Source organism: Cheilinus undulatus, linkage group 11, assembly GCF_018320785.1.
Source record: "Cheilinus undulatus linkage group 11, ASM1832078v1, whole genome shotgun sequence".
NCBI classification, from domain to species: domain Eukaryota; kingdom Metazoa; phylum Chordata; class Actinopteri; order Labriformes; family Labridae; genus Cheilinus; species Cheilinus undulatus.
The window spans coordinates 35,047,313-35,069,273 of record NC_054875.1 but is presented as its reverse complement, the minus strand read 5'-3'; the positions used below and the strand labels follow the sequence as shown (position 1 = coordinate 35,069,273).

Sequence of the window (21,961 nt, the reverse complement as noted above, 5' to 3'; positions counted from 1 at the left end):
TTGGCCTTTCTGCTTGCCGTAGTCCACACACGGCGGGATTGACTTGAAGTAAGGAAGCCAAAAGTGTCACAGCAACAATGTGCGGAAACAAAAGGCTGTCTTTCTAACCACAGGACATAAAGGACACTAAAAGGTGATTTATTCAATTTTTGAAACGAATATCAATGTTTTTGTCGCTAAAATTGGCGGAAATAAATGTAGTTAGCAAGAGCCGGCTAGCTAACTAAGCATTAGCTAGTTAGTGAAGTGTTATGAAGTTCAACGTTTATTCAGCGGCTAAAATGTTAGCATGGCATCTTTCTCACTGTGTAGACTTACCTCATTGAAACCTTCACAGGGCTTCTACGTGTTGAAAATGTGCTCTCTGGCGTTGTTTCCCCCTCCTTTGCCCCCTGGAGAGACCACCCTGTGCGAGTCCAACAATGAGCTACTGTCAGAAACCACCACCGAGGACCGGCTCAAACAGGTCATTTTCAAATCTACTCTACCGTTTTAAAGCCAGGAACATGGGGCTCAATCACAATGCAGTGACCCACTGTAAAGTTAGCTTGGTTGTTGACCAATACTTAGTGAAGACGGGCGAGGGTCCAACATCACAGTCCGACCTGTGTTTTGGTTCAGTTGGTGACCATGTTAATTAGCGACTTTTAGCCGAATGCGACTGCGCTTTTCGTAGTTACAACAAATGTTGACAACTTAAAAGGGATTTCTTATATTACGACATGTTTAGTGTATTAAAATGCATGGTGTCCAAAGAAACACACTATATTACTACCAGAGGTGGGAAAAAAGTGCACGACTAATTTACTCAAGTGAAAGCACAGGTACACACCTATCAGGTGTTGTTTTCATGAAAAATTAAACAAAGAGCCATTCGTGAGGGATCTTAAGTTTTCAACACCTGTTGTTGCTACAGCCACAAATCCCCTGATCCCCTGAGATAAACAATTCAAGTAGCTGTGGGTAACCCTAAATCTGTTCTGACTAAATATCTTTTGGTGTTTTTTTAAAAGCAGGACTCCAGTCCTCTCAGTCTGTACTTCCCCAGAGAGTCTCTGAAGCTGCACAGTCGTACAGAAAGCAGCAGCAAGGCGGCCTTCCTGGACCACTCTGAAACTCTGTGGATGAGGAGTGCAGCAGCATGGCAAGTCACCCCCACAGAGATTAGGTGTTGGAATAAAAGCATACTGTGGCACACTGTTGTACCATTGCTGCAAGGGCAGGTCTAGTACAACTAGCTTAAAGTAGGGCAGTGTGGCACAAAGTAATTGTTTGTTAAATATGAAGTGGAACATTTAGAAGATGTTTAAGAGGAACGTGCAGAATTACTTCAACATTTGTTTTGAATTTTGAACACTTGTTTTTGAATTATTGAAAGGAGCGTAGTCTGTCAGCATCACCTGCATGCTGTAATCTTTCAAATGATGATGATCTGCAATCTCATTTCATCCTTCAACAGTTTACAGCACTGTTTGTACCAGGTTTCATAAAATGTCTCATTTATCTCTGCCTTTTTCAGGCGGGATGGTGGCTTTACAGGGCTCCTCACTGAAATTACTAACTCAAACACAGAAGGTGTGTATGCCTGCTTTAAAGTGGATCCTTTTAATTCAGTTTGGCATGTAAGGATTCACTCACACTCTTGTTTTCTTGTAGTGCCTAAATGGCTGTCAGTGACCTCTGGATGTACCCTGGCTTTGCTCCAGAGAGTTTCCTCCTTTCATGGTTCCTTGTTTCCTCATCTCACAGTGAGTTGTGCTCTCTGGTTTAAGAGATAATCATCTAATTGTAAGGTTGGCAATTTCTTGTTCTGTTGGTATGTATTATCTATTTTGTCTTTTTTCATAGTTGAGCAGTGAAGACATGATTGCTGAGTTTTCTCAAGTACTGAACTGGTAAGTACCAACTATTTAATCTGGTTATAATTGTTTGCCAAGGGACAATAATTGATTTTTTTTTGCTATCATTTCTTTAATGGACTATCTTGGTGTGCAATTATCACTGTTGGATGTTGATCCTTGTGACCTTTATAAACATAATAATAATAATCTCTCTTTTTGAATCCATCTTGTTTTAATCAGGTCTGATTGTGTTGTGCGAGCCTTTGCCTGGCATCCTCACACAGATAAGTTTGCTTTGGCTCTGCTGGACGACTCCATCAAAATCTACAACCCCAAAAGGTATGCTGGTTATCTCTGTAGAAGGCAATGACTCACAACACAGATAAAGTTACTATGTCTATAAAAAGTATTCACCCTCTTGGATGTTTAAACCTTTATTGATCTAAGAAATCAATCATGGTAGGTAAAGTTTTGCTTTTTCATAAGAACATTACAAAAAGCCTCTTAAAACTTCAAAAATGAAAACAGATTTCTATAAATTAATGTCAGCTAGAAAATGTAAAGTAAAATAAGTCATTGCATAAATTACAACAAACAGTCAAAGGGTTAAACATCCAACCTGGTGAAAACTATTTATTGGCACTGTATAGTATTTAACAGTTACTTTGCAAGAGCTTTTAATCGGTCATTTTTTATTTGTGTGGCACCAATTCTTAGTTAAAGCTATCTCAATATACTTGACAAAGAGGCCAAGTCTAGACTAGACTGTACTCTCTGTTATTTATAAAGAAACACAAAGTCACCATTCCCTTAGCACAAAGCAACATTTAGCAACGTTGCAGTGGCAAGGGAAAACTTCAATGAGCAGAAATCTCAAGCAGAACCAGATTGATGTTGAAGTGTGTTTGGGTTGTAAAGGTATAACGGGAGATGCAAGAAAAATTAAGACAGAGATACAGACAGACGGAAAGATGCAGAACGATAGAAGAGGGAAGTGCAGAACAAGTAAAGAGGGTAGTCCAGGATTGAGGGAGAAATAAACATTTTTCATGTTGAGCAGTGTGTAACTCCATTCCTGTGCTTCTTTCTTTAGTGCAACAACTCCCACACTAAAGCACCGTCTGCAGAGGAGCGTTGCAGCAGTGCAGTGGAAGCCACTGTGTGCATCTGCTCTTGCTGTTGCTTGTCAAAACTGTTTGTTGGTCTGGCATGTGGACCCCTGCTCGCTGTCGACCCGGTATGTAAACTTTGGTATTTTGCTCTTGAGCAAAATTAGTCACTACTGGTAACCAGTGCCTACAGAGCTTATGGACTCAAAATTGGAAAGTCTCATTATTATTAGTCTCATCATTATCTAAAACTTAAATTAACTTTGATTAATTTCTTTCTTTGTAATAGGTTGATGTACATTAATAACTGACACTTACCTGGGCCTAGATAAGATTAACAGATGAACCTTCTAGGAAATATTGTTAGATTTATATTTATATTCTAAGAACATGTAAGCCTAATGATTGCCATCAGTTTCTGGTTATTTCTACTCTATTTTGTAATTCTTTTCATGCTCTCTGCACATTCAGACCTTCCTCTGGCTGTGCTCAAGTCCTGTCACACCCAGGCCACTCTCCCGTCACCTCCATCGCTTGGTCTCCAAGCGGCTCTCTCCTTGTGTCTGCCTCACCTGTGGACACCTCAATGATGGTACAAGAAATGATTTGCAACGTTTCTACAAGTCCTTTCTCGCTTATGTCTCTAATCTCACTCTGGTATCCACCTGTGTTTCAGGTTTGGGATGTAGCTTCAGAAACCTGTGTCTCTCTTCAGCGTGTCGGAGGAGGCGGAGTCACCTTCCTGTCCTGGTCCCCTGATGGGAGCCACGTCCTGGCCTCGACACCATCTTCACTTTTCAGGTTAGAAAGAAAGTTTCACAAGATTTTACTGATCTCATTCTGTTCCCTGTGGACTTCTGTGAAAGAAGCCGTATCACCTCTCGTGAATATTAATGAGCATTTGAATGTTTATAACTTGGAGGTTGGTAAGTGCTTTGAAATAAGTAGAAACAAAAGTGAAGTTTGAACAGATGAAAAAGCAAAGCTTCTCTCTTCAGGGTTTGGGAGACCAGGATGTGGACATGTGAGCGCTGGCCATGTTTGAAAGGACGCTGCCAGGTGAGAACCAACCATATTTGAGAGTACATGTTCAATTTAACTTTTTTTGTGAATCATGTATTTGATATTTTACATTTATTTGATCAGTCTGGCTGTTGGAGTCCAGATGGGAGTCGACTTCTCTTCACAGTACAAGGAGAGATGGTCATCTATGCTCTGACTTTCACTGATGCCCCAGGTTTTTTGTTTTTCTTTATACACATTAATCAGTTGTTTTATTTTACACACAGCCTTATTCATATGGACTTATAGCATGATCTATTTCAAGTGCTCCCTTGCTGCTTGAGGCAGTCCGAGGAGTAAGAGATGACGCTTCAAGTTACTGATATTTCATCTGTAGCTGCCAATGGCATTTAAGTAAACAGACGTTACCAGATTACTGCTATTCGTGATTTTTTTTTATTGCTTGTGCAAAATAAAAAAGTCCGTAATACACTGAAACCACATTAAATTAGAACAATTTATTGTTGTGTCTTACAATGAAAGCCTGAGGAGCTGAGCACACTCCTAGACTTGCTAACAGGCGAATTAGTATTTATGAATGAGCTAATCTGTATGCTGTGCTTGTTATTCTGCAGGAGTTCCTACATGCACGTCAAAGGGGCCACAGGCAGCAGCAGTGGTGGCTGACCTATCAGAGACGACCTTTAACACACCAGATGGAGACATCATGTAAGAGCTCCAAACTCTTTTGTTTGTCTTTTAGCCTTCCTGCATTAAAAAAGCAGGGCTTTGAAGTGCTGCATTCCTGTTCTTAATGAGCACTAATCATCAATTTAGCTCACAGTTGGTACAGTCAGTGTAACTGACCTCTGCTTGAATTTTTTGTCAGCATTGGTGGAGAGATCCAGTCTTTAGCTTGGGACCCAACAGGGGAGAGGCTTGCTGTGCTTCTCAAAGGTTTGTCTCACTTCTTTTCTTTGACACCATGAAACCTGTCAGTGTTTCACCGTATTTCTCAACAACTTATCTAAGTGTTTGTTTTCTCTCAGGTGATTCTCAGGCAGCAGCCCGGCCAGCAGTCATAGCTGTCTTCAAAACAAGAACCAACCCCATTTTTGAGCTTTTGCCATGGTTAGCACTTGTCTGCATTTTTGAATTTATATTTATAGAGCCCAACATTTTTCTGTCATCATGGATAATACTACTCTTTGTACTAATTGTGTCTGGTGTTTCTACTTTTAGTGGTTTTGTCCAAGGGGAGCCTGGCGCAGAGCCAAGACTGATGCAGTTCCATCCAAATTTTAAGCATGGAGCTTTGCTCACTGTGGTTAGTTCTGCCCTACCGTGTCATGTTTCCATATCTCTGCTAAAGACGATATTAAAAATAACTGTTTTTTTATGCAGTGTATTAAAAACTAGAATTGTTTTGACAGTGGATTGAGTTCACAAGGCTGTTAATTTTGTTTTTGCCTGCTTGCTACAGTAGCTAGAGAGCTTGTTATTTCATATTGGGGAGGTTTTAAGCATAGTTTTTCAACACATTCATCCGTTTTCTATAGCTTAGACTGGTCCAAGATGCACTGAAATATGTAGAATTAGTACTGGATTATTTGTTCTAAACTGCCTTAAATTATTAGAAATGTTGTATGATAATAAATGATTGTTTTTATTTCCACTATACTTTGGATGGTAGGATTATTAACAGGTTTAAATGTGTACTTAATGTATAAATGTGTCTTAGAAAGTCAGGGTTGTGTCTTGGTGGTCCTGTAGAATGGTCTTGCACATGAGTTTTCAGTGTTGCCTCAGCCTTTGTGCTCCTTGAAACTGACAGCAACTTTCCTCTCTGTTCTCAGTGTTGGTCCAGCGGAAGAATCACCCACGTGCCTTTCTACTTCCTGAGTGCGGGCATCCCTCAGTTCGGTCTCAGTGGAAGTCCTTCTCTGCCACGACCTCAAGCCCGACCTGCGGACTTCACCAATCAGTCGCTTTTTACAGAGCTTACATCTTGACTGACAATATCATGTTCACAAAAGTCATTTTATTATCTCTCCAATTAATAAATCAATAAATGTGTAGAAGTTCATAGAATACTGATACTTATTTTTACTGCAGAGTTTCCAGCAGGAAAACAGTTAAGGTGGTAGCCGGCTTGTTCGCTGGGGGGCAGAGGGTTCATTAAAGATGGGCATAAAACACGCTGATCTTCTCAATCAAGTGCTCTATCAATAAAGCATTTCCCTGCACATATGAAATTAACTGACTACAGCATAATGTGTCACACTTTACTGTCAATGAAATTTTCTGAGAGCATTCATTTTGTTTGAGGTAAAAGAGCTTCACGTATCTGTACATGCAGGGTTATCTAAAAAGACATAGAACATCATAAAAAGTGTTTTTCCTGTGATTTAATTTAAGAAGTGAAACGTCCATACTTTTTTGATTCATCATTACAAAGTGAAATATTTCAAGACCTTTTTGTATTCATGTTGATAGTTATGGCTTGGGCTCACAAAAATCCACTATCACTAAATACCAGTCCATCGGCACTAGGAACACACTCAGTCCATTTCCTGGACACGTCTGTGTGTGGGGGCTCTTGATCCAGTGATTCCATCCTCAGGTGGCTCTTTGTGAGTTCTTGAATCCGCTTTGTTTGCTGATCCTCTGAAGGTTGAGCTCATTCCTGTTGCTTGTGCACCTTTTCTTACCACGCCTTTCCCTTCCAGTCAACTTTTTTATGTAAATGTTTTGATGCAGCCTCTGAGCACAGCATGCTCTTTCAGCACTGACCTGTGGCTCACCCTCCTTGTGAGGGGTGTCTATGATTGTCTGCTGGACATTTGTCAGGTCAGCAGTCTTTCCCATGATTGTGGTTGTACTGCACCGGAGTGAGAGAATGAAGGTTTAGGAAACCTTTGCAAATTGGACTTTTCCACTATATTCTAATATTTTGGGATAGTGGAATTTTTATGTCTCTGAGCTGTAAGCCTTAATCATTAAGGCTATAACCAAAAAGATATTCAAATTTCTATATGCAGCTGTAGATGCCATAAGCATCATAATATGGCAGACAAAGATATTTTAAATTCAGCTTCTCTTAATTTTTCGAAGAAAAAAAAAAACTACTTTCAGACATTGCAGTCCGAACTACCGACAGTTCATTCAACATCAGTTTAAGGCAGTCTATTAGAGCTGTTTAGCCCCACTCCAAAACTTTTTAAAATGGCTTTATAAATGGATTTTATTGCTTTTATCAGCTCAGAATGAGTTTCCTGTTATTAAAAAGTTCTTTCACTGGTTTTGTTTTTAGTTCATAATTGACAAGTGTCTTTATGAAAAGCAAGTATTTATTACCAAGAAAAGACCAGAGAGGAGGCTTATCAACATCCAAAGCTTCCCGGCACTTTTGCTCTATAAAATACTGGATTCAAGTCGACAAAATGTTCTTTATTTAAGCCTAAAAGTTCAGACAAACAGGAGCCCACTCTGCCCCCACCCCACCCTGAAAACCGCAGAATGAATACAGTACTTTTGGTCCTCATATTAAAATACACACACTTGCGTCACAGTCTTTAGCTTTCATACACTCATACACACAGACTTTGCACTCACAGTCTAGAATAACTGACTTCATGAAATACAAATAAAACCAAAAACAAACACTGAAATGATTCTGTTGAAAAAAGAAATACGTCCTCACGCCATTTCTGTTTTTATTCAAAACTCAATTAAAAATCAACTTCATTCTCCATTCGGTTTTCCTTTTATTTCCAATTTACATCAATTAGAAGTGTAACAAAATAAAAACAAAAATGATCATAATAAAATTAGTTCAAAAAATGTACACGCCCTCACACACACACAGACATCCCACCCTGGTTGTTTTTGAGTGTCCGCCCTTGGAGTCCCACGTTCAGCTTTGGGGGTTCTGGACTCCAGAGGAGGCCTCTGTGTAGCCCCTGTCTCCCTGTCTTAACCCACCTGCACCCCTCCTGCAGGGTGGAGTGTGAGTGTGTGGTGTGAGGCTAGTGGGAATTAGGGTTGGGATGGAGGGGGAGTTTGAATGACAGAACTCATAGCACCTTCTGAAGAGAGAGAAACCCAAAGCACAGACAGCCCCAGATCCACCTAAAAAGCAAATATTCTGGTCAGCTCAGATGTGAACTCAACATTTTCACTTTAGTTTGTCAGCGTGAGGTAGCTTTACACAATCTGGATGACTACAATAACAAAAAGCAAAACTAATTTCCTTCAAATTTGTCAAAGCTAATTTTTTGGATAAGAGCTGGGCCTTTCTCTGATGGGCAGTCAAGGGGTACAGGACATCGAAACACACATCCCAAATGTAACCTCACTTTCCAAAAGTGTTGGTGTGCATATAGACACATGTACACACATAATGTGGAAATATATATAAAACCATCTGGTTGCTTATAAACACAGACTTTTACAACAATAGAACCAAGGGTTTATAATACACAGTAAAGGTTTTGCTCCGGCTGGTGATGGACAGGCCTGGAGCACCCGGATCTGGTTTTATTTACTGAGAATATTCATATTTGTCTACACTGATTCCAAATGTGTGTCAGGAGGGAAACAGGGAGGGAGGGAGGTGGAGTAGGACTGGGACAGAGGCTGTGCGGCTCTTCTGTAGTGGAAAAAAAAAGGGGGGGGGGGCTTGTCTTACTTACAAAGTGAACCCGTCCAGTCCTACCTCAACTCTGCCCATTTAGGTTAGACAATAAATAAGTGACATCAAGTCATGTTTCTGTTCTCCATAACTTGTTCGCTCGGTCCCTCTTCCTCCTGGCTCGGACTCATTCCCGTCAACGTCGGGCCATGGGAAACATGACTGGATCTCAGGAAGCGGGTTGACAGAGAATGCTGGTGTGGTGTACAGATATTGCCGGTGCCCTTCAGTGCTAACATCCAGGGAATACGACTTGGAGAGCACTTCGTTGTGAGAGAAAAAGTATCAATTTTCTTTTCTAATTTCCAGTTGTCTTTATTGTGGAAGTGTGTGTATGTGTGTAGTGTTTCATGGTTGAGTTTATTTATTTCCTGTGTTCTTTTGGGGGGCCATTGTGATATTCCACTTTACAAGAAGCAGACTGCGCCTACATCCACTCCGAACTCCTGATCTGCTCCTCCGATGTCCATAGGAGCAATGTCCACGATTGGCAGACGGGAGGTTTTCTGTGTTTTGTACTGGAAGACAGTCTTGCCCCACCGGCCTGTGTGTTTCTGTACAAAGAGATCAGAGAAATGTTTAAGCAGCAGTCCTATAAAGCTAAGGAATAATGCAGAGGTGACATTTTCTTTCTTCAGCTCACCTTGCAGCCATCCTCAGACACGCTGTATGTGAAGCGGCTGTTGCCCTCTGCGCGGATCTCCACGTCGTTGGAGCCCTGCAGCAGCACAGCCTTCTTCAGGTTGCCTGTGGCCTGGTCCATGTAGGCAACGCTGTTCTTGCAGTGGTAAGTGATGTTCTGGGAAGCTTCAGTGGACAGAAGCCTCAGGAAGGTCAGCTGGACGCTGGCAGCGTTGGCAGCAGGGCCATCCTCAGCATAGCTGAACTGTACAATCAGAAAACAGGACTTATTAGCTTTAATGTCTGATTTACTGTTAATCGTCTTTGTGTTGTAAGAAGAGCACTCACGTGGAATCCTCCATTCATGGTCTCTCCAAACCAGACATGTTTGCGGTCCTTGCTCTTGCTGGTCCACCAGTTCTTCTGAGGTACCTTGGCGATGCTTGGGTAGACGCAGGTCTCTCCAGTCTCCATGTTACAGAAGACCTTGATTGCATCAGCTGTGCTGCCAATGTTAGGATCCACCCAGTAGTCACCTGTGGCAATTATGAAGAAAAGAGAAAAAAATCTAACTTTGCATGTCTATTTGGATAAGTGATATAAAGAAAGTCATTTTTAAGGCCTGAGCTTTTATGTAGCATGCATTTATGATATCTCAGAGTTATTTGGGATTTGTCGGAACTGATAAGTATAAAAACCAAACTTTGTATTTCAACAAGTAGTTTTTTTTCCCATCATGTCTTCATATGTGGACAGTGAGTTTATTTTACCTTATAATACAGTAAAAGCACAACGGTGTGACAAAATATGGTCCATTCTATCAAAGTGGTGAAAAACAATTCTGAAAATATCCTGGAAAAATGTCTTCATTCATGTATTTATGCATTTTACAGTGTTTGCAGGCCAAATTAAACTACAAATGTTAGCAAGAATTAAGGTACAAGTTTCAGTCATATAATCTGAAGAGCTTTTGTACCTTGACCAGTTTTTTTTGTTGAGTGCATTTTGGTTAGAATGGCAGGCAACTTGCGTGTACACTGATAATTTTAATGTGCTTTTGTGACCACGAGATGGCAGAGAAAGTGTCCAAGAATGAGGCTAACAAGTCTTAATAAGGAGTATTGGTGCAGGGAACCCAAAAATGTAATGTCCTCATATGAGGACGCTGGGTCGTAGGAGGTCAAAGGAATCCCAGTAAGTATAAAAGAATATAGATTGAAAATCTGGCAGAACACTGCTGGATCCACTCACCAAAAAGCCTTTTTATTCTTTTGCTCTGTTTTTGTGATATATTGACTATGCGTTTTAGGCATTCAGATACCTAGTGGCTTGATTTTAGTCTCTTTATCCATGTTATGCACTAACACCAAATCTTCAGCAACAATCTGATATCAGAACTCACAGGCCTTTCTCTTCTGCAAACAATAGCCCATACATTTCTCTTACTGTGGCCTGGTATCCCAGCATGACATGTGCAGTGAAGTAAAAATGAATGGGGGCAGTTTTTCTCCCTCATGTTGTCATACACATACTTATAAAGGGCTTGGTGATACGCTAATGCAAATAAACCTTGTGGAGTACTGGTGAGACTGAAATGAAAATTCAAGATGAATGGTAATGAGGGAGTTTTGATGTGTCATTTGTCAAGCTGGTTCTTTTAGTGAATGACTGGAGCCAGCTTCGCCTTAAACCTAGACCAGTTTTTGGTGCGCCTGACTCATCTGCTTTCATGTTGTTGTTTTTTAAACCTCTCCTAGCAGTCAGCATCAAGTGTCATATATCATTTTAACCAGGACAACTTAAAGTTTCAGTCTAACTGATTTTAAGTTCCTATTATATATGTTCTTGATCTGAGAATGAATGAAATTATTAGAAATTTTGAAAAGCGCCAGTAGATATTTTGTGGTTTTTTTCACTTTGAACTGGGACAAAACTCAAGGAAGTTTGCTTTTTTGATTAAAAAAAAGTTATAATTTGATGTTTTGGACTTCTAGATACATATTTGTTGCTATCTGATCTTTTTATTAGCAAGTTACAGATATTCATAAAAATATTATCCCAGGAGTTTTTAGTCTAAAAAGCCAATGATTTCTTATATTTCATTTGCTGACCATTTAGATAAATCTTAAAATGTCATATTTAATAAAAAATATTTAAAATGAGAAGTGTTTTCTTTTTCCATGCTTACTTTTATTCAGTGTCAATTTTTTCAGAGTATTTCAAATTTAGTCTTGGTCTTTACATTAAAATCTTTTTTTATTTTTAGTCCCATTTTGTCATTTTTAACCTTTATAGTTTTGGTCAAGTTTAAGTCAACAAAACTAAAACCTTTTAGCCCAGTTTTAGTCAAAGAAGTCCTGTTATTTAATTCTTTACTTTTACTCAGAAAGATCTTAGTAAATCCAAAATACTATAAAACTTTAACTGATTTAAAATAATGATATACTTTATATGCACAGTGGAGAAATATGAAATCTCAGTGTCCAACTGTCCAGCACCAACATTTTACTCTCATTTTAGTCAACTTGCCAAAAAATAATTTTTTTAATCACCGACAATGTATTTCTGGCTAGTCTTATGTTTTGTCTTGCCCATGGAAAAAAGGTAGTCAATGAATATTTTTGGTCATATTTTTAGTGCACGAAATTGGCACTGGTATAGAAGATATAAAAATGCAAAATAGTACAAAATGAAGAGGTTTCTGGGAGCTAAAAGACCAGTCTTATTACTGAGCTGAGACAAATAATCCAGATCTCTAAAAAATCTGCTATTCCCATCAGTCTGCCTCATCAGTCCATCAGCCATGCTTTTTGTCTACTAGGGAAATGCCACAGATCAGCTGAGTTGACAGGGCAGGTCTTTAATGTGTGTCAGTATGAACTGTATTTATACAACCAGTCCATCCTGGATGTAGGCACCCCAGATCACTTCATATGCAGTCTGAGCCATCGGATATAAAACTGCTTTTAGTATGCATTAAGGTTGATCTGCACAAGCATGAGCGTAATCATTTTTAGGATGTGTAGGAAAGAAAAATCGGAAATCAAACTCTACAGTTTCCATGATTACTTTCAGCTAAAGCTATTTTTTAGGGGTTGAGACTGGCACATCTGCAGACAGTTTCTCTCATCTTCACTGTTCTACGTACCGCTCTTCCACTCAGGGTGGCACAGTTTCAGGTCTCTGCAGGTGCGAGCGGGGTTCTTCTGGCTGCCGTCGGGGCTGCGCAGGTTCTCAATCTGACTGTTCAGAGACTTAAGAGTGGAGTCCACTTCCACGTCGTGTTGCCTCAAGGAGCTGGAGGCCTCATCAGCCCTCATGTACCTGAGAGGATCAGGAGACTTCTCAGTCTGACCCAGACCGGCAAAAGCGGACATGTCGATGCCAGGGCCAGGAGGACCAGGAGGACCGGGAGGTCCAGCATTACCAGGGGGCCCCTGTGAGAAGCAGGAAATGGATAATAAGGGTTCACTCAATCAGGGAGAAAAAATGTTTATGGACTTTAAGTGGTTTAAGATGCTACGTACAGGGGGACCAGATTCTCCAGAACGTCCACGAGGTCCAGGGGGGCCGATGGGGCCAGATTGTCCATTTGCTCCATCTTTGCCAGCGGGTCCAGTGGGTCCAGATGGTCCCTATGGAAACAGTGAGAGTACATATCAGTGTAAACTAGAAAACTTTCTTCCTTTACCAGGCTATCCTAGAGCTACATTTATCATGCACCAAATAATAACATCTGCAAAAAAAACGATTCAAATATTCAAGCCATTTTTCTCCATTACAACTCACTCTCACCTGCGGACCCTGAGCTTTAATATGCATAAGATTATTTGTATGGTGACATTTTCTTTCATTTTTCTTATCATGCCAGGCTCAGCTAATCTAGAATAGATATTAAAGTCCATTTCCGATCTCAGCAGGAGTGGTTTCACGAATCACACTCCCTCCTGTCAGTCTGCCTCTCTTCCTTGCAGAGGGTAATTATAAAATTCTCAGCTGCCCATCTTATCACAGCGGTGGGTAATTAAAGAACGTGGCCCTTCCTGTCCCCATCTACGTCAGGTGATTGGAGAATTACAGGAAGACTAACCTGTGCCCCTTATTACCATCATGTATCTTAAAGCTGCAGGACTGAAAAGTAAAATGATTTTTTTTTCTTTTCTTTTGCTTTTTTCCTTTTCTCAGTTTTCTCACCTTAGCTCCAGGAGGTCCAGCAGGTCCGGCAGCACCAGCATCTCCAGCGGGACCCTGTCAGGACCAGGACAATCACAGATCAGAGGATGAAGGGAACTAATCTGGCAAGATGGCATGGCAATATGAAGCTAAGAGCCAAGTTTGGGTTGCTTACAGGAGGACCAGGAAGACCCTGCAGACCAGTGAAACCACGGTGACCCTTCTGTCCTCTCTCTCCAGTCTCACCAGCCTCTCCCTTGTCTCCACGGGGCCCTTGGGGTCCCTGGAATAAAAGTTTCACATGTATTAAATGCAAGGCCGCACATGAGCAGAACCTTTAATCTAATTAAAATCTAAAAAAAAAACTTAATGATTTTCTTTCAGTTAGAGATCAAGATACTCACAGCCATTCCTCTGGCTCCAGCAGATCCTGGGGGTCCTGCAGGTCCCTGAGCACCCTGGAGACACAAAGATAGTGTAAGCACTTCTTTGTGTTATCATAAAAATATTAAGAAGAGCACATAAGTGTCTTTTTTCTTTAATACTCACAGCCTCTCCTCTGTCTCCCTGCTTTCCAAGGGGTCCAACAGGTCCAGGGGCACCAGGGGCACCAGGAGCTCCGGGGGCACCAGCAGGACCGGTGTTACCACGCTCTCCCTACAGGAAAGCACAAGATTAGGACTCTGGAAAAGAGCAATTTCTACCAAATATCATATCTAAGGGTTTTTTTGGTCAAATTCTAGGATTCATTCATTCACTGTATATTAATATGGCCAACACGTCCTCAGTTCCTTCTGTTGAACAGACATGAAGCAAAAACACCCCTGTGAGGGATGCTGACAAACTGCAGCAGTGATGAAATAAAAGGGAACTGGTTAGTGAAGCTATAGGATTAATGTCATAAACCTTTTGTTAACCAAAACACACATTTAACTTAAAACATTGCATCAGCTATGTGTAAGCTCTTACTTACATTATGATGTAAAGTCCACATTAAACCCATGCTGAAACTAATTAGGTAGCTACGTAGTTAAGTTGTCTCATGTGTGGTTGCACTACAGATATGTAAGGCACATCTTAATTAGTAGACTGTAACATCCAGAATAATGAGAATATGGTTGCAGAAATGACATGTTAACCTGCTGTGTCCAATCAGGTGATAAGAACAGCAAAAACTTTCATCTATAGTGAGATTAAAATAACAACAGTGACATCAAGTGGTGAAAAGTACCAGCACTCTGCTGTGTGAGTGGATGGAATTATCATGGCTCATAATCTTAATCCCTTTAAATCCCTCACCCATTGCTGTTTGTTATATAAATGTGTTGGATGGTCTTCTTTGTCTTTACGTAGACTAAAACTGGCGTATTTTAATTTACAAGGCTACTCTCAGTCTACTTCTTTCCTACCTTCTGAGAAGCTTTGGAACCTACCAATTCCACTCTATTCCAATGGTCAGAACTAAACTTGGCCTTTAAATTAGCTGCTATCTTTGCTTGGAATGAATTACAAAAGAATCTCAAGCTCTATGACTGACTTGGTATCGAGGTTATAATAGTTTGGGATTTTTCATTAGTTTTAGTTTTTACCTTTTGTTTTAAAATTCAGTTTAGTTTTTATTGCTGTTTTTTTTTTTAGTTTAGTTAAGTTTTTATTTGACAAAAATGTTTCGTTTTAGTTTAGTTTTTATTAGTTTTAGTGTTAGTTTTAGTTTTTATTAGTTTAGTGTTGGTTTTAGTTTTATCGGCAATGTGGGATACCTGCCAGGGGTGAGGCCCAAAGGAGCTCTTCACTTTTCACTGTAGCTATTCTATTTTAATGTTTGTATACAACTAAAGACCTAAAATTGAAGTTGTCTTCAATCAAAGCGGGCTATTTTACAATATTACAATGTCATTTAGCAGACACTTTTATCCAAAGCGACATACATTCAGGAGCAAGAACAACACAAGCAAAGATCTAGACAAGAAAAAACAACAATAGTAAGTGCCACAAAGTGCTTCAAGTCCAATTGGACGCAGGTGCTGCCATGCAGTGTTAAAGGCAAAGCACATACTGTATACTTTTTTATTATTATTATAAAACATCAACAATGAAACAACCAAAATGTGAGATCTCTCATCATCACCATCCATTAAATTGTCTTCACAACACTAATAACCAAAGTACCCAGTGCTGGGTCACTCACAAAGAGCTGGGCAGAAAATCCCAGAGGTAGAGCAGAACAGGGCGAGCCAGCTGTAGTTGGGAGACTCATTCTACCACTGGGGACAACAGTGGAGAATAGTCTAGCTAAGTGCAAAGTATTCTCTAAAGAGCTGGGTCTTTAGCTTTCTCTTAAAAGTAGAGAGGGACTCTGCAGATCGAATGGAGTTGGGTAATTCATTCAACCATTTAGGGCCAACAGAAGAGAAGAGTCGAGCTAGTGACTTAGGAGCCTGATGTGCTGGAAGTACCAGGTGCCTCTCGCTGGCTGAGTGTATTTTACTCTCTCTGAGCTTGACTGTTCACGTCAGTCAATACGCTGGTGTCAAAGAGGAAAACTCAGGAGATTTATCCCTAATTCTATTTCATTTTAGTTAGTTTTGTAAGTACACAATACAGTTTAAGTTAGTTTTTATTTTATTTGTAAAGCTTAGTTTTTATTTTTGTTTCAATTAACTAAAATGATCTTTGCATTTTAGTTTTAGTTGTTTAGTTAGTTTTAGTTAACTATAATAACCTTGCTTGGCATCAGTCCACACTTTTAAGAGGATGCTAGATGACTTGGAGGCAGAAACATCTGTTTGCAAATGTTCTGCCTGATCTATGCAGGTTTTATGATTGTTGTCATATTATACTTGTTGTGTATGGCTCCTGATTGTTGGTCTGTAATTTTGTTAACTGTGCTGCTGCTTGTCTTGGCCAGGACACTCTTGAAAAACAGATTTTTAATCTCGATAAGGTTTTTCATGGTTAATAAAGTAAATAAAATAAATCTACTCTGTCTGATGTCAATGAGGTCGGATGTGTCACTTTCAATTTCAAGGTAAAACCAGCCAAAATAGTAACGTAATAGTGTTAACGTTGCAAATTGAACTTTTGACATGTTTACACGTACAAACACAGTTGCTCTCCCACTATGTTGATGATCACAGATGCCTGAATAGACTAGGACAGTGATCATCAATTGGAGGCCACATCAGGCCCCCAGGGCTTCTCGTACGAGGGCAAAAATTTGCATGTTATTATTTAGCTTTTTTTCTTGAAGTTTAAAGAAAACCTTGAACCTAGCTGCTTATCAGACAAGAACACTAGTACTTCTGTAATTTGGCATGGTAAATACATACTTATTATTGTTATCTTGATTGAAGTTGCAGTTTTCTGCATCAATTTTATACATAAGGCTTTTTGAAAGTGGAATTTCCTCCTCTGAGAATCTTCATGGAAGATTTGTTTCCTGCATGTTTTTTTTTTGCCAATCAAGCCACAGCATACTAGCATCAACCTCAGTGATAGTCTTTAAGAGGGCTACAGAAGTATGTAGCTAAAATGACTCGCCCCCTTGTGGCTGGCTGCAGTATAAGTGATAGAGACTGATCTCACTGTTAAAGGTTTAAAGTTCCATTTATTTTTAAAGGAATTAATGTTTTCAAAAAATATGTTAATCAGACAAAAATATTGATTTTATTTCAGTCTATTTCAATAACCGGCCCCCACAGCTTCAGTCAAGAAAAAGCTGGCCTTTGTGAAAATCGAGTTGATGACCACTGGACTAGGAAGTCACTGCTGCTTCAGAAAATACTGAGACACAAACCCCATCGCAGGTGTTGGTGGTTTTGGACAAGGCCTGTGTTGGGTTGGTGGGACACCTTTGAAAATGGTGTGATGTCTGAGTGAGCTGCTTTGGCCATACAGTGAAGGACAGGCTACCCTTAAACATGACGTGCTCTGTGCCGTTCTTAACTGTTGCTTTTTATGTTTTCATGTGAATGAAGATATTTTTGAAAATGTAGCATGTGTGGATGGGCTTATTTTTGTAAATGTTGGAGGAAAACCTTTATCTCCAATAACCTGCTTATGTGTGGACTAGGCCTTAAACGTCATCACTGCATGCACTCCACCTTAAGTTTGAACTTACGTTTAAACTACTTTGAGTTTGAACTTAAGCATAGCCGGCTTAACCAAGTACAGATTCTTGTCTCAATTTGGAGCAGACCCTCATGTTTCAGTACTGACTGTGTAGTTTTTCTGTTGTGATTCTCCCTGTAGTCTGCTAAACCTGTAAAGAGCTACATTTTTCCACAGAAGTGTTGATGAAGACATCCCATCTGCCCCTTTTATTCCCAAATAACTAGTTAAAACAAAACTACTTAGAAAAACTAACACTTGATCATAAAATAGTACAAAATGAAGGAGGTAGGGGTTATGCAGCCACTCATCAGGGGGAAATCTAGGTCTCATTCCCTTCAATATGTAGCTATGGATTTGTTAAACAAGAAACAGATTTTAAGTGATGCTAAAGTCTCTCACCTTGACTCCTGTGGCTCCATCTCTACCAGGGGGTCCATCTGATCCAGGGGTGCCCTGAGATAAAGAAAAGATTTTCATTTCTACAGTTGACTCATGAGAAGAAAAAGGCATCCTACAGTAAATGTGATGCATCTCTAATGTCCCAACAGCGATATTTTTAAAATTGTGTCATTTTTGTGTTGTTTTTACCTCTCTTCCAGGCTCTCCAGCAGGTCCGGTCAGTCCAGGGGGTCCAACAGGTCCAGGAGGTCCACGGTCTCCCGCAGAACCAGATGCTCCTTGTTTACCAGGTTCTCCCTGAAGATCAAATAAAATATCATTGTTACAAAGCAGTAGCTCATTTGGCCCTTATAATAATATATTTTTGTTATTCACTTAGAAATAATACATTTTTGTTATATTTCTTTCTAAGATTTCCTAACTAGGAGAGTTTGTCAGAGTAAGATCATGAGTGAGCTTACACTTCAGACAGGAATGCTCATCATAGATGCAACCTATCATTGCAAAATGGGAATACAGTAAAATTTAGAGCAGCATGCCACAGCTTTCAAGTGAGTGTTGTGCTAGACCCCCTATGCAAGAGTGCACCAAAAGCCTTAGACTACAAAGGAGAAGGATGGGGTGGTGGCAGGAAAGGTTTGTCAGCAGTGCTGTGTGAGCAGCACAGGAATCCATTCAAAAAGTCCCAAAATTACCCTACTCTATCCGTCTTCCCTTGACCTTGATGAAAACCATCACAGGGTCACGTAAAGGTGTGAATGAGACGATAGGATAAGAGAGCAGTGGTGATGAAGGAATCTGAGTGGACTGATGTATACAAGGCGGATGTAATGTGATGTGACGTGGTTTTACAGTGTAAAGACGAAAACTTAGTGATGATGGGCTACAAAATTCATGAAAAATGGGAAAACCTTGCTGATAACTGTGACCTCATTAAGATTTTACTGGTAATAATTGGCCCATCAGGATGAGGCCACTTTTAGCAGCTGTTAGAATATCAGGGAACACCTTTAAGGATTTCTATCTCGTAATTTAAATTTACTTGATATAAAGTAGGCTATGCCTTTATGAATGACATTCAATTTCTTATTTCCTCCATATTTGTGTAATAAAATCCTCCCATTTCAATCTATTTCCATCCATTTTATCTCTTAACTTCCTCATATGTCTAACTTTCAGTTGTCAGTGATGTGTGAAGCACTTTGAACTGCAAGCAAACACTTCATTGTTACAAATGAATTTTGTGTATCTTATTTTTCTTAAACAACAACAACAAATCAAGTTTCAGGAAAAATATTTTTAACATCATCAAAACAGCAGAAATCACACTTTATAATGGCAGTTGTTTAGCTTTTACCAAACTAATTTGTGATATATAAAATTGAAGAACAAATGCAGTTTGAATATTTGACTGAACCACTAACTGGAGGTTGGAGTAATATAGGCTATATATATATATATATATATATATATATATATATATATATATATATATATATATATATATATAAAACCATATGTGATGTTACATAGTTGTCACATCTGATACACATGAACTATAAGTTTGATTGAATGAAAAATATTGATTTATTCAGTAAAACTGACATTCATATCTACCACATTCATGTTGATAACTTGTTTTCATGAAAGTCACTTTGAATGAAGTTGTTGAAAGGAATTATGGGTCATAATTTCTTCTCTCCTTCTGTGAAGTATTCTCTAGTGAATCCTATGCTAAAGGAAATGATGTGGAAGGAATGTATGAAGTGATGTATGAAGTGCCCTCTCTTATCTTTCAGAGAATTTGAAAAGTTCTGATTGTGCCTGATACTAGGATACTTCCAGGTCACCAGGAACCTCTCTAACCATAAAGGACTACTTGAATGTACCCCCAATGTTGCAGGGATAACTGAGAAGGAAGTACTGGTTTAAACATCCACCTAGTCTTGAGAATGGGCTGAGATATATGACTACCGTATTCTGAATAAAATAATGTGAAACTATGCTGGGTTTAAGGGCTTTCTGACATAACTGTCTGTCCCTAAAACTGTTAGACTGGTCTCATGAATTTTTGATTCCCTGTCCTTTACCCCTCACATTCAGCAACTGGTTAAGAGGTTAAAGCTGAAACTGGGTTTTTATTTCAGGATCAAATCCTGTCTTTCTTTTGAGTCTGAGAAAAGACTGGTTGCTGCCACTTTTATGTCAGTGTTGGACTATGGAGATGTTTTGAACATGCATGCTTCGTCTCAGAGCTTACATGCTATAGACACTGTGTATCATGGAGCTCTGAGGTTCATCTCAAACTCTAAATCCCTCAGTCATCATTGTTTTTTGTATGAACGTGTGGGTTGGTCTTCTTTGTCTTCACATAGACTTATACACTGGTGTACTCTTATCCATAAAGCTTAAAGCTCTTATCTATGGTCTTCTACTGTCTTATCTTTTGACCTACATCATTCCGAAGACCTCTGGAGCTTATAATCTCTGATCTCAGGATCTTCTCTTATTGTCTGTCCCCAGGGTCAGAACTGGGTAAAAAGGCCTTTAAATTTGCTGCTCCCTTTGCTTGGAATGACTTACAGAAAGACCTAAAACTTAGTGAACTGGTCTCATTGGAAGCTTTTAAGATGAGGTTGGTTGACTTGGAGGCAGTCAGATCTGTCTGCAAATGTGTTGAATGATATGGTTTTAAACAATTACTTGCTGCTTTCTCTTTCAGTGTGCTGTTGTTTGACATTTTACTTGTATGTTTACTCGTTTTTTTGTCTGTAACTTTGACTGTGCTGCTACTGTCTTGGCCAGGACATTCTTGAAAAAGAGATTTTTAATCTCAATGAAGTTGTTCTCCTGGTTAAATAAAGGTTAAATAAAATAAAAAAAAAATAAATAAATAAAAGGGCTCAAAACTGTACATTATTGAAAACAGTACTTACAGAAGGTCCAGGAAGACCAGGGAAACCTCTCTCTCCACGCTGACCAGGCAGACCAACAATACCACGAGACCCAGCCAAACCCTGAGGACCTGAAGGCCCATCAGCACCCTGTGGAGTCAGGAAAAAAGAGCATTTAATCCTTCTGTGTTCTTATATTACATAATTAAAGTGTACATGCCATTGTCTTCTGCCATTAAGATGCTCTGTCCTCTCAGATTATTTGGAACTAAACAGCATTATTGAGGTGGACCCCAGTAGCAGGTGTTTGTAGGGTTTATATGAGGTGAAAAATCAGACTCACAGGTGGTCCATCTTCTCCAGGCTCTCCTTTCTCTCCTGGGGCACCAGCAAGTCCACGAAGCCCAGCATCTCCCTGTCTTCCTGGAGGACCAGCATCACCACGAGCACCCTTAGGCCCATCTTTACCTGCAGGACCAGCAGGGCCAACAGCGCCAGGATTACCCTGCGATGAAAAGAGGAAGCTTTTTAGAAGGTAAGGAATACATACATAAGATGTTAAAAACTCAATGAATCAAGTTCCATCTGGGAATTTGTTATTGATAAAAATCTCACATTAGGTCCAGGAGATCCAACTCTGCCAGCAGCACCAGGGAATCCAGTAGCACCCTGTCAAAAAGACAAAGAGTTCAGTGAATACTCCAAACTGTGGACCTGTGTGACCATCCTATGACACTGTGATACATCTATCACCATACCAATAACTAAATTGATCATGTTAGTTCCTTAAGAGTGTTTTGGACTACAACAAAGGCTTCAGCTGCGATAAATTATGGATCTCATGTTAGTTTGTCTGGTTTAAAGCTTAAAATGACCTCTTTGATCAATGCACCGATGTAAGCTACTGCACTAATTTTAAGAAATAATTGGGTTAATTATGCATTGATTTATTTAGCTCTCTCATTGTACTGTGCATGCTGGTTTACAGATGTACTTGTTAGTTTAAACAGTAAGTCAAGCCTTGTTGTAATTTCTATACTATAGTGAGACTATCTGTATCAGTAGACTCAAGCACATAAATTATTCTTGAATTGAATAGGTTGAAACAATAACCTG

At 39.6% G+C, this 21,961-nt stretch overlaps 2 protein-coding genes across 3 annotated transcripts in view; one reads left to right on the top strand and one right to left on the bottom strand.

Annotated features, from left to right (window-relative positions):
• The first annotated feature begins 2 nt into the window (after window positions 1-2).
• Window positions 3-6,043, top strand: aaas (achalasia, adrenocortical insufficiency, alacrimia). 2 transcript variants are annotated; one of them, XM_041799558.1, is made up of 17 exons: window positions 3-133; window positions 338-466; window positions 1,017-1,144; window positions 1,520-1,575; window positions 1,657-1,748; window positions 1,849-1,895; window positions 2,082-2,180; window positions 2,935-3,078; window positions 3,422-3,542; window positions 3,627-3,751; window positions 3,949-4,009; window positions 4,097-4,187; window positions 4,588-4,681; window positions 4,842-4,909; window positions 5,002-5,083; window positions 5,195-5,279; window positions 5,809-6,043. In XM_041799558.1, exons 2-17 carry the CDS (start codon window positions 356-358, stop codon window positions 5,962-5,964), a joined length of 1,560 nt encoding a protein of 519 aa, XP_041655492.1. In that variant the 5' UTR covers window positions 3-133; window positions 338-355; the 3' UTR covers window positions 5,965-6,043. The 2 variants fall into 2 exon arrangements, with proteins under 2 accessions (XP_041655492.1, XP_041655491.1); XM_041799557.1 differs by having other exon boundaries at window positions 1,014-1,144.
• Window positions 6,044-8,632: 2,589 nt separating this feature from the next.
• col2a1a (collagen, type II, alpha 1a) overlaps window positions 8,633-21,961 on the bottom strand; it is a 32,927-nt gene continuing 19,598 nt past the window's right edge. Inside the window, exons 41-54 of the mRNA XM_041798840.1 lie at window positions 21,461-21,514; window positions 21,189-21,350; window positions 20,888-20,995; window positions 18,141-18,248; window positions 17,952-18,005; window positions 13,989-14,096; window positions 13,844-13,897; window positions 13,615-13,722; window positions 13,461-13,514; window positions 12,794-12,901; window positions 12,415-12,703; window positions 9,615-9,802; window positions 9,289-9,531; window positions 8,633-9,199 (exon numbers count right to left, since the gene is read on the bottom strand). Coding sequence (XP_041654774.1) covers window positions 9,053-9,199; window positions 9,289-9,531; window positions 9,615-9,802; window positions 12,415-12,703; window positions 12,794-12,901; window positions 13,461-13,514; window positions 13,615-13,722; window positions 13,844-13,897; window positions 13,989-14,096; window positions 17,952-18,005; window positions 18,141-18,248; window positions 20,888-20,995; window positions 21,189-21,350; window positions 21,461-21,514 — 1,785 coding nt within the window. The 3' untranslated portion in view covers window positions 8,633-9,052. The remainder of the gene's footprint in view (window positions 9,200-9,288; window positions 9,532-9,614; window positions 9,803-12,414; window positions 12,704-12,793; window positions 12,902-13,460; window positions 13,515-13,614; window positions 13,723-13,843; window positions 13,898-13,988; window positions 14,097-17,951; window positions 18,006-18,140; window positions 18,249-20,887; window positions 20,996-21,188; window positions 21,351-21,460; window positions 21,515-21,961) is intronic.